The sequence below is a fragment of the Trichosurus vulpecula genome, chromosome 4 (genome assembly GCF_011100635.1).
Source record: "Trichosurus vulpecula isolate mTriVul1 chromosome 4, mTriVul1.pri, whole genome shotgun sequence".
Taxonomy (NCBI): domain Eukaryota; kingdom Metazoa; phylum Chordata; class Mammalia; order Diprotodontia; family Phalangeridae; genus Trichosurus; species Trichosurus vulpecula.
In genome coordinates this window covers 191666553-191678839 of record NC_050576.1, presented here as the reverse complement: position 1 = coordinate 191678839, position 12287 = coordinate 191666553, and the positions used below count along the sequence as shown (strand labels likewise).

At 40.6% G+C, this 12287-nt stretch overlaps 1 protein-coding gene across 2 annotated transcripts in view; it reads left to right on the top strand.

Moving 5' to 3' along the window:
- The window catches only part of GJC1 (gap junction protein gamma 1), a 35725-nt gene extending 23747 nt beyond the window's left edge, over window positions 1-11978 (top strand). The window contains exons 3-4 of one of the 2 annotated variants that reach the window (XM_036756687.1): window positions 9287-9362; window positions 10638-11978. In XM_036756687.1, the coding sequence (XP_036612582.1) occupies window positions 10658-11848 (1191 nt within the window). In that variant the 5' untranslated portion in view covers window positions 9287-9362; window positions 10638-10657 and the 3' untranslated portion in view covers window positions 11849-11978. Of the gene's footprint in view, window positions 1-9181; window positions 9363-10637 lie in introns of those variants that run through there. The other variant, XM_036756688.1, reaches the window with a different exon arrangement.
- Window positions 11979-12287: the final 309 nt, after the last annotated feature.

The window sequence follows — 12287 nt, the reverse complement described above, 5'->3', positions numbered from 1 at the left end:
AACGAGTTGATGTCCGAGATAAGTGAGGAAATGGTAAGAATGTAGTTAGCCATCTTGATGAATTCAAGACACCTTGCCCAAGTGAATTATCTTCACCCACACATCTTGAAACAAGTGGCCAGTGTAACTGCTGAGCTACTGTTGGTGATGTTTGAAAGCATGTGGAAAATGAGAGAAAACTTTCTACCAACCAGTGCTTCCTCACAGTTAGGAAAACCTTTCCAGCAGTCAGCCTTTCAGAGTGGAATGGGCTGCCTCAAGCGGTCTTCACAGAGAGGTTGGATGACCGCTGGCCACATTTGTTATAGTGGGGAGGCCTTTGGTGTTTGGATTGAACTAGATAGCTGCTCAAATCAACTCAAGATTGTGTGATTCTGCCATTTTATGTTTAGTGTGAAAGAGAGAATTCTATGGGGAATGTCAAATAGAACCTAGGATTGGTGATGTTGTGATGCATTTGTCTTCAATTACTGCCTCAGTTTCATTGTGCTTTTTGACTCCAGTTTTTGTTATTGAAAGTTTCTACATTGTTATCTGTTGCTGGAAGACAAGGGTCTTAATAGGATCATTTTGTCTTTTGGTGCTTCTCTGTTGCTTTGGGCTTCATGGTGAGATTGGATTTCCCTGCTGAGCAAGAAAATTTTTTTTTTTCCACAAGAATTCTGTGATGTTAGAGTTCTCATGGGATGCTTTCTTCCCTTCCTCATGTTGATTTTTATTTAAATTTCTTTTTTAGTTTGAAAGAGCATTACATTTTTTCCAATTTGTTTAAATTTGCATCTCCATTATTTTTCGTTGATTTCTTTCCATCATCTTTTCACTTGAGCCTATGGTCTTTGTCTGGTAATATGGGTCAGGATCAATTTTCTTAAATTGATGGATATTTCATAGAATATAATAGGCCCTAAGGATTTTTCCCTTTTATAGATTAAGACATGGAAGAGGCTTTTAGAAATTGTCCAGTTCAGTCCTATTTTTAGATGAGAATACTGAGGCCCAGAGGAGTGAAATGACTGGGCTAGTGTCACATAGATAGTAAGATAGAGATATGAGATTTAAATTCATGTCCTTTGATTGTCCAGTGTGCTTTCTACTACTGTCTATCACAAAGCACTTTGCTTATAAGGACTCTGAGGAAGCTGAGGTTAAGAGATTTTCCATAGTCACATAATCAGACAATCGATGAAAATTGATTATTTGCCAAGCACTGTGCTGTTCTGAGGACACAAAGAAAAGCAAAAATGGTTCCTGCCTTCAAGTAGGTTATGTTCTAATGCTGGAGACAACGTGTAGGTAATTGAGTACATATGAGATAATTAAGTAGTAGAAGGTAGGGCACTGACATCTGAGGGGATCAGTAAAGACCTGCACAAGGTGGTGCTTGAGCCACTTGAGAGTGTTGAAAGAAAGCAGGAATTCAAGAGGCGGAGGTGAGTAGGGAGAGCGCTGTAGGCATGAGAGGCAGCCGCTGTAGTGGGCTTGTAGAGAGGAGATTGTTGTTTGAGGAAAAACAGCAGTAAACCAGTATGGCTGCACCATAGAATGCCTGGAGGGGAGTACTGTGTAAGAAGACAGTAAGGATAGGATAGGACCAGGTTAAGAAAGCTTTACATTCAAAACATGGAAGTTCATATTTGATCCTAGAGATAATAGGAAGACACTGGAGTTTATTTATTGCATAGGTGGGTGATATGGTCAGACCTACATACATTTAGGAAATTTTGATGTAAGAGCTCTGGTCAATGCAATGATGACCACTCAATTCCAGAGGACTGGTAATGAACCAAGCATAAACCATGTTCCCACCTCCTGACCAAGATGTGATGGGCTCAAGATGCACAAAGAGATACATGTTTTTGGACATGGCCAAGGTGGTAATTTGTTTTGTTTAATTATGCTTATTTGTTAGAAGAATTTTTTTTTATTATCTTCTGCTCTCCGCCTAGTTTGGGAAAGGAAATAAATACTTGTAAATTGAAAAACAAATTTAAATCTAAAAGATTTTTAAAGGAAAAGCAATGGAAATGTGAATTGGTCCAGTCATTATTGAGAGCAATTTGGAACTATGCTCAAAAAAATTATTATCCTTTAATCCACCCATACCACTATTAGGCCTATATTCCCAAAGAAATCAAAGGAAGGGGAAAAAGATCCACAAATACAAAAATAGTTATAGCAGCTTTTTTTGTGATGGCAAAGAACTGGAACCATCAGGGAATGGCTAAACAAAGTGTGAATGTAATGGAGCGCTATTGTTTTAATAAGTAAATGGTTAGAGAACAGAGAAACTTGGGAAAACTTGTATGAACTGATACAGAATGAGGTGAGCAGAACCAGAATAACAAACTGTGTAATAACAACAACATTGTAAAGACAAACAACTTGGAAAGACTTAAGAACTTTGAATGGCACATTGACCAACCACAATTCCAGAGGACCATGATGAAAGCTTACCTCTTCCTGACAGAAGCAGTGTAGTTAGGGTGCAGGATGAGATAAATATTCTTTGGGCATGACCAGTGCGGAAGTTTATTTTTCTTGACTGTACATATTGGTTACAAGTATTTTGCTTTTTCTTATTTTTTTTCCAAGGTGGGAGGGAGGGAAAATAGATCTTTGTTCATTGAAAACATTAAAATGAAAAAAGAAATCACTTTGGCAGCTTTGTGAAGGATAGATTGAAGTAGGGAGAGCCTTGAGGCAGGGAGACCAATTTGGAGGCTAGTAAACAATAAAAGTGAAGGTTGTGACTCTGTGACTGAAAGAATGGTGGTGTCTTAAATAATAATTGCATGGGAGATCACAAAACAGGTAGAGTTGAGAGTAAAGAAAATGAATTCTGTCTAAAACTGAACTCATTTTCTCTCACCTAACCACCTCTTTCTATCCAAACACCACCATCCTCCCAGGGTCTCGGACTTGTAATCTTGATATTATCTTTCAACTCCTTGCCTTTCTTTCATCCCTGTAATTTCCACCTTCATATCTCTCGCATACCACCCATTTTTTCGCCACCACCTTAGTTCAGCTCCTGCCTAGATTATTGCAATTGCCTCCTAAATTGGTCTCCTTCCTTCAAGTCTCTCACCGCACCCAGTCCATCCTATACCCTGCTGTCAAAGTAATTTTCCTTAAGCACTGACTGACCATGTTGTTCCCCTACTCAGCCAACTCCATTGGCTTCCTATTGCCTCCAGAATAAAATCTATGGCATCCACTCCACAATCCAGCCAAACTGCCCTGGCTTCTATCTCCCATCTCACTGCTTTGCATTGACCACCCCCAGGCCTGGCATATATTCCTTTCTGACCTCTTCCTCAGAGAGAGAATAGTTTCAGTTGGATGATGAGGTCAGAAGACAGATTCCATTGTCCATTGATCTACTTCTCTATTTTTTAATTAATGCCAAATGGTTTTGATGACAGTGTTTTAAAATGTAATTTGACATCTGGAGTTGTTATTTCCCTTTGATTCCTACATTTTTCCATTATCTCCCCTAAATATTCTAGATCTTTTGCTCCTCAAAATGAACTTTATTTTTTTTGTCCAGTTTCTCTTTGATAATTTGATTGGTGTAGCATTAAAATTATAAATTAACTGTGGTCATTTTTATATTATTATTATATATTATATATACATATTACATATTATATTGGCTAGGACCAGTCATGAGTACTGACTATTCTTCTAGTTATTTAAGCTTTATTTCTTTAAGGAATACTTTGTAATTGAATCTATAAAATAAGTATGTGCTTTGGTTTATTGACTCTTAAATATTTTATGCATTTTGTAGTTATTTTGAGTGATCTCTTTCTATTATTGCATTTTGGATGTGTTATTAAATAGAAATGTTGATTTTTATTTTGTAGTCTGCAACTTAGCTGAAGCTCTGATTTGTTTTAATTAATTCCTTTGGCAGTTCCCCAGGATTTTCTATGTAAATTATCATGTCAACAAAGAAGGATAGTTTTACTTTTTCTTTACTTACATTTTTATTTTATTGTGATTTCTAGCATTTCTAGAACAGTGTCAAATAATATCAGGAAGAGAGAGCATCCTTGTGCTTCCAGTGTGTCCACATTGCATAGGATATTTGCTTTGGGGTTTAGATACATTTTATGATTTAAAAAAAAGATCCTTCAATAATTCTTCTTTGTAGGGCCTTAGCACAAATGAGTCTTGTACTATATCAAAAGCTTTTTCTGCAACTCTTAAGATAGTTGTGTGGCTTTAGATGTTTTTGTTTTCAACATGATTAATTATATTGATTGTTTTCCTAATCTTGAACCATCCTTTTGCTCTTGGCATAAATCCAGTTTGTTCATAACGAACGATTTCTTGTACAATTTAGCTATAATATGTTTGACAGGATTTTTTTTTAAAATTGTGAATTGATATTCACTAATGATATTCATAGGTGACTTTTTTTGAGGAGTTTGGCTGTGAAAGGGAGGAGGATTATAGGAGATAGCTTTGTGGAATGTTGGAATCAAGTGAAAGATTTTTAAGGATGGGGAGACTTGGGCATGTTTGTAGGCATCAGAAGAAGCCTGTAAATAGGAAGGGATAGAAAATTAGAGATGATAATGAGTATGATTTTTTTGTAAGAAACTGGAGGGGGTAGGATCAAGGGTACAGATAGAGGAGTTGACTTTGGCCAGGACAAAGTCCAGTCCTTTATAAGAGACTGCAGCAGAGAATAAGAGATGGGAGATGCTGTCAAGGAGCTTTAAAATGTAGAGTAAGGGAGCTACTTGACATAACCATAGTTAGAGAAAGAATTCATATGATAAGCAAAAGAGAGGTTGTTACAAAAGACAATTTCAGTATTGGGATATCAAAACTTCTGAACAAACAAAATCAGTGCAACTAGAATAAGAAGAAAAGCAATGGTTTGGGCAAAATTCTTTTCATCAAGTATCTCTGATAAGTGTCATATCCAAAATATATTGGGAATTTACACAAATATGTAAACTCCTTCTACCAGTGTACCTTCTCTACAATTTATAGTTTTAGGGCATGGCAAAATCCATAGTGTTGGAGAGATGAAAGAAAAACAGGCTACAAATTGATCTAACCATTCTGGAAAACAACTTGGAATTATGTGAGAAAAGTTACTAAACTTCATGCTCTTTGCTCCTGTCATCTCATATCTAAACATACGTACCCTGATGATGTTGGTGACAGAAGGATCTCGTGTGTGCTGAAACATGCATAAAGATGTTTTTGTAGTAGTAGCAAAAATATGAGGAGAAAGTCTGTGTGTATTGACTGGCAAGTGCCTGAACGAACAGTAGTGTATGGATGTGATGGAATATTATTGTGGGGTAAGGAATTAAGAGAATGGGGAAGACTTGGGAGAACTGGTACAGAGTGAAGAAAGCAGAGTCAGGAAAATTATATACGGTGATTATAGTAGTGCAAATGACTGTAACACTAGAACATATCACATGCACTGACCAATGTTTGTAGATGATTGGTGATGGAACATGCTTTCTTTTCTCTGTAGAGAGGTAAGGGACTACAAGTGGTATGACTTCTCTGCAGTAGCTTGGCATTACTGACCACTGTTGTCTCCCAGTCACTCTCATATCTCTGAGTTTTTGTGATGTGGCTCTCTTGGTGCTATTCCTACATATCCTGTTCAGTCTCCTTTGCTGGAACAACATTCGTGTCACATGTATTCATAGTGGGTGCCCCTCTGCCCCACAGTCTCTCTCCGGAAATGCTTTGTCTGCTGTCTCTATATTTTGTCTTGATGACCTCATCAGCTCCCATGGATTCAATCATTTCTATGTAAATGACTCAGATCTTAAATATCTGTCCCTAGTCTCTCTCCTGAGCTCTAGTTCTGAATAATTCCAGCTGTCTATTGTAGGTTTCCAATTAGATATCCCACAGGCAACTCAAACTCAACATGCCTAAAACATAATTCATTTCCTTTACCTTTAATCTCACCCATCTTCTGAACTCCCCTATTACGATTGAGGGCACCACCTTCCAAGCATCCAGGTTGACAACCTTTGAATCATCTCTGACTTCTAGCTATCATTCACCCCACATGTCCATCAGTTGCTGTATGTTACTATTTCTAGCTGTTATGTCTCTCATATCCATCCCCTTTTCTCCACTCTGATGGCCACCAAAATGATCTTCCTCTGTTACCCCCAACTCAGACTCCTGTGTTTGCCTGTTACCCCAGGCTCAAATAGAAACTCTGTTGATGTGATGCTCTCCTCACCTGTCTATCTCCTTTCCTTCCAGTCTTCTTACACATTACTCTGCTCCCAGGCACACTAGCCATTCTGGCCTAATTCCATCCCCTTCTCCCTGCCTTGGCGCTGCCTGACCCTCACACCTGGAATACTCTCCCTTCTTGCCTTTGCTTCTTAGAGTGATCACCCTCCTTGAGGGAGTTCAGCTCTGATCAGTGCAAAAAACAATATTGTTCCAGAGGGCCACTGACAAAGTATTCTTCCCACCACCTCTGACAGGCATATATATTTGGACATGACCAATATGGAAATTTGTTTCACCTGACAGTACATATTTGCTGAAAGGTTTATGTCATTTTTTTCAACTGCAAAGGATGCAAGGAGTGGGAATTAGGGATAGGTTTCCCCCAAATAAAAATTAAAATGGGAAGAAGACTAAAAGGAATCAAAGAGGTGAGACAGCTAGAAATGTACATGTTGAATCTATCATATTAATTAAAAAGAAAAAAAAGTTCTTCATAAGAGTCATAGTTTCATGGACAATCCTACCCTTCTATTCCACAATGTACGTGGAAATGTTCGTTTTATTTGGTGTTTGTTAAGTTCAGAACAAATAAAATGGGGGAGGGGAAGGACTCGGTTCAAGTGCTTTTGCTAGGAGGCCTTTCCCAGTCTGTCTGTCTTGCCTCAACTCCGACCCCCAGCTTCTCTTGCTTTCCCATACGAGGTTAGCAGGTGCCTGCTTTGTCTATGTCATGTTTATACCGATATATGTATATGTTATCTCCTCCACTAGGATGTAAGATTCTTGAGGACAGGGACTATTTGACTCTGTCTTTGTATCCCCAGAACTTAGCATAGTATTTGGTATGTAGTAGGTGCTTAATAAATGTTTGCTGGCTTATTGTTTGATGGCTTACTGGAGTTAGTAGGATTTTTAAAAAATAGTTTTTAAAAGGAAAGGGTATTGCCATTGCCGAAATTTGGTGATTTGGGACGGACCCTGTGTATACATAGGTGTCAGCATTTTTAGAGGGCTTTGCTAGAAACCTGCTCTCTGTCACATTTAAATAATTTAAATGATTCTTCCCAGTGTGTAGTTTTAATAAAGACAGGCTGGGGGCCCTTGATGGGAGACTGTGCCTGGAATTGCAAGTTGGACTGACCCAAATGAAAGAGTTGGGGCCATGATGAAGCCACTTGCTCCCATGATGGTTTATTTGACTGTGGCATTCTAGTACTCCAGCTTAAAGGGCACCAAACTCCCCCTAGATGTTTAAGGGACTTAATCCCTTTTTAGTTTCTGTATAGTCATGACTAAAGTCATAGATCCTTGGAGCAAGAAGTTACCTTAGAAACCATGTAATCTAGCCCCCTAATTTTATGTGCAGAGGAAAAATCCTATGCCTATAGGGAGAAGTGATTTGCCCAGTATCCCACAACTAGTTAGTGGCAGAGCCAAGAAGAGAGCCGTGGTCTCTTGACTCTTTCAATGAAGTGTTACTGTCTCTCCCATATATGGAAACATTGACAGTCACATACATACATTCAGTTGCCAAAACTTTGGAAACTTTCTTCCATATGTAGATGTCAGAACCATGGAAACTTCCTTCCACGTTAACCTCTTTATGGGCCTTTGGAAATCATTCAGAAGCCTTCCTGCTTTTTATTTCTTAACTTTCACAGTAGGTTCTTGGGGTTCTTTCCATGCTTTGCTCAGACCTCCAGCAGCCAGTCATAGAATGATAGAGCTGGGAGAGAGGGCCTCAGAGATCTGGTGGCTCAGGTGAGGAAATGAAGGCCTAGAGAAATTAAAGGACAGGCCGAGGTTTCTGATACAAATTCACTCATTAACTTTGAGTTGTAAAGAGGCCAGGCTTGCTGATCCAGGTCAGTGACCTTGCCTCAAGGTTTCCTCTTTAATTTCTCAGTCTGAATTTGAGGTACCAAGTTTCCACCCCACCTTGGTGCCTGACCTTTCTTGGTCCCCTGGGCTCAGAGATGGGTCATGCCAGATCCTGAATGGCCTTTTCTGCTTGTGCCACTGTGCTTGGGTGCCTCATCTGCTCTCCAGTCCCATCTTGCTCCCTAGGTCAGTCAGAGGTTCTTAACTTCTCTCTGTAGTAGACCCCTTCCTTTGGTGCTGGTGAGGACAGCAGACCCTTTCTCAGAACAACATGTTAAAATGAATAAAACAAAATACTTAGGATTGCAAAGGAAATGCTATATTGAAACACAGTTATCAATTTTTTTTAAACCCAAATTTGTGACCCCAGGTTCAGAGCCCTTGCACCAGACCACAGGGGTTTCTCTACAGTGCCTAGCAAATAGGCATTTAATAAATACTCACTGACTGAAGGATGAGAATTAGTGTAGGCTACAAGTGACATGAGGCAACCCCTCTTCCCCCAGTGACCTGGGAGCCCCCCTTGGGGGTGGGAGAGGTGACTCAAGGGCCCAGGGAGGATGGAAGTAGCTCCAAACTCTCTGGTGAAGGGGAGGAGACCTGTACGAAGCACTCCAGGAGGCCTGAGGAACACAGCACCCATGAAGGACTCACTGTCCAGGAAGGGGCGAGCTCTGTGACAGAGAAAGAGCTAGGGGGAGTCTTAGGTAAATAGTTTGGCTACTCATTGCCCAACAGGACATGTTTGTTTATAACAAGTAATGGAATTGTCCAAAAATGTAGAGAATAAAGTTGCGTGTGGTCCCTTTGGTGACCTGATTTAAATGACCTGGGATTGCCTCTGCTTTGACGTTTTTCTATGGATGACAGAATTTATCAGCTTCTGTTTCTCATAAATATTTCATCTTCGTGTCATATTTTCACAGATTGCTGTGTCAAAATACTATATAACTCACTGCTGTTTTGTTGGTCTTACTTCATATAGTTTTAAAAAGAGAGAGAAATGTACCATTCAAATTGTAATTCAGGTCCTTCATTTTCAGTGCTTTGGGTATAAAGAAAGCTTTGTTTCCTTGTGCCTTTTGAATATGACATTTTAGTAACCCATCGTCACCTATGGGAGGAGGCTTAAGACCCTTGTCTTGTCTTTTTTTTTTCCTTTCAGTGGGATTCTGGAAGAACTGCAAGATAAACATCCATTCTTCAAGCGTATTCTGCATAACCGAAATTCTGGCTAACAGGTAAAAAATGTGTGTTCAGATTTCCTTTGAGTGGAGTGGATATCAAGTATCAGTAACCAGGAGCAGAAATCTATTCACTTGTGTTCCAACAATCAGCCTAAAAATTTTAGAAAAATAGTTTTTTCTTTAAGGAAAACACTCCTCTCTTTTCTCTTAAAATATAGACCTAGTTTAGTAATTTCAAATGGGCCACCCCATTCACTGGACTTAATATCCACAGAGAAACTACAGTTTAAATGTAATCATATGCATACAACTTCTGTTATTCGATAAAATGGCCCTAGAATCTGTTGCTGAACTTACTCATTGCAGGCTTTTAAACAAAACCAGGTTCCTAGATTCTGCCATATGAGGCAGGCTAGCCAGGGGGTGCAGAGGGGTGAGTCTCCCCTTAGTTTCTTTTTTTCTTTAAATTTCAGCTCTTGATTGTTGCTAATGATTTCCAGCTGTACCATTTCCTTAGCTCCCTTTAACGCTTTGCTGCCTGGTCCCACATTTCAGCCGCTCCTGAAAGGACATATAGTTTATTGGTTGTTAATGGACTCTTACTGTGGAGTGAGGTCCTGTTAAGAAACCTGTTGTCCTCTTTTAAGAACCCAGCTTCTTCGTATATGTATTAGATAGAAGTAACCATTGCAGTTAGATCCTTAAGTGTTAAACAGATGATGTTTAGTTGGCAATATTTAATGAACAACAAAGATCTTTGTTTCACGGGTTGGCGTAGCTAAAGAATTTATCATCTAGCAGTTACCTTATGGCTGATGATGAATATTGAAAAGATCCCAGTAGAACCTAGCAGATTCTAGGTGCCTTTGAAATCCAAAATTTGAATAGAATACTGACATGGGAATTCACTATTTTCTTCTTTTTCCTGAGATTAGTCTGGTTTCATGCCATCCCTAGTATTGTTCTCTGGAATCTGGGGAGACCAGGGCCAAAGAGCTGAAAGTCAGTTCAGGTCCAGCCTGACTCAGGTTTGGAATTATGAAGGTAATTTCGAGACTAGGCAATACCTAGAACCATCCAAGCTATGTAGGGCCATTTTGATTCAAATGTAAACCCTTATGGTTGAACTGAATTGGATTGGCCCCAGGGGGTGAAGGGCAAAATACCATTTACACCACGATTTGCTTTAATGTGTGTTCCTTGAGTTTAGATTAACTGGTCCTGAATAAGGATGGGGATAGTTCTTTTGTCCTTCCCAGTAAAGTGAATTTCTTCGAGTTTTTAAACACTTGTAGATTTTGCTGTTCAGTTCTCCTCCTTTGTGTGCAGGGTAAGCCAATCCAGTCACCATGAGTTGGAGCTTCCTGACTCGACTATTAGAGGAGATCCACAACCATTCCACATTCGTGGGAAAGATTTGGCTCACCATATTGATAGTCTTCCGGATCGTACTCACTGCTGTGGGTGGGGAGTCCATCTACTATGACGAGCAAAGCAAGTTTGTATGCAACACAGAGCAGCCGGGCTGTGAGAACGTCTGCTACGATGCTTTTGCCCCTCTGTCCCACGTCCGCTTTTGGGTATTCCAGATCATCCTTGTGGCTACCCCCTCGGTGATGTATCTGGGCTATGCCATTCACAAGATTGCCAAGATGGAGCACGGAGAGGCAGACAAGAAGGCAGTGCGGAGCAAGCCCTATGCAATGCGCTGGAAGCAGCACCGGGGCCTGGAAGAAACCGAGGAGGACCATGAGGAAGACCCCATGATGTACCCAGAGATGGAATTAGAAAGTGAAAAGGAGAACAAGGAGCAGAGTCAGCCTAAACCCAAGCATGATGGCCGGCGGCGGATTCGGGAAGATGGGCTCATGAAGATCTATGTGCTGCAGCTGCTAGCAAGGACCTTGTTTGAGGTGGGTTTCCTGGTGGGGCAGTATCTTCTGTATGGCTTCCAGGTCCGCCCATTTTATGTGTGCAGCAGAGTCCCCTGCCCTCATAAAATAGACTGCTTCATTTCTAGGCCCACTGAAAAGACCATCTTCCTGCTGATAATGTATGGTGTGACAGGCCTCTGTCTGATCCTTAACATTTGGGAAATGCTCCACTTGGGGTTTGGGACTATACGTGACTCACTAAATAGCAAAAGGAGAGAACTGGAAGATTCAGGTGCTTATAATTATCCTTTCACTTGGAATACTCCATCTGCTCCACCTGGCTATAACATTGTGGTCAAACCCGATCAAATCCAGTACACCGAACTGTCCAACGCTAAGATTGCCTACAAGCAGAACAAGGCCAACATCGCTCAGGAGCAGCAGTATGGGAGCAACGAGGAGAACCTCCCCGCGGACCTGGAGATGCTGCAGCGAGAAATCAAAGTGGCCCAGGAGCGCTTGGATCTCGCCATCCAGGCCTACAACCACCAGAACAACCGCCATGGCCCCCGGGAAAAAAAGTCCAAAGCTGGCTCCAAAGCCGGCTCCAACAAAAGCAGTGCCAGTAGCAAATCCGGGGATGGGAAGAACTCTGTCTGGATTTAATCTTGGCCAGGCTATAACTGGTGCTTCTCCTCGTTTAGGGTAAGCAGCAAGCGGCTCACTGAATAATGACTTCCATTGAGTAAACATTTGGCTCTGGTTATCTTCAGGGAGGTTTCATGTTGGCCGATGATCCGAGCTTGGGGGACTTGGGGCCAGGAGGGGGAGACTGGGGAGTGGGAGAGAAGGGACACAGAGCGTCCCGGGCTCATGTTCTCAGCAATAACACGGTTGCAGACTTTACCCTTGTGTCTTCCAGATCTGGAACAGAACAGATATATTTAAATCATTCTTGTTGAACAGTTTTTTATGTACAGTATTATGGTACATTTTTAGTATGCTAATTTTCTTTTGTATTTGTACATTTGATCTCTGCAGTTATACTTTTATATTAAAGGAAAAAAGCTGTAATAGATAATGCCTAGCACTTGGCTAGTGTTAT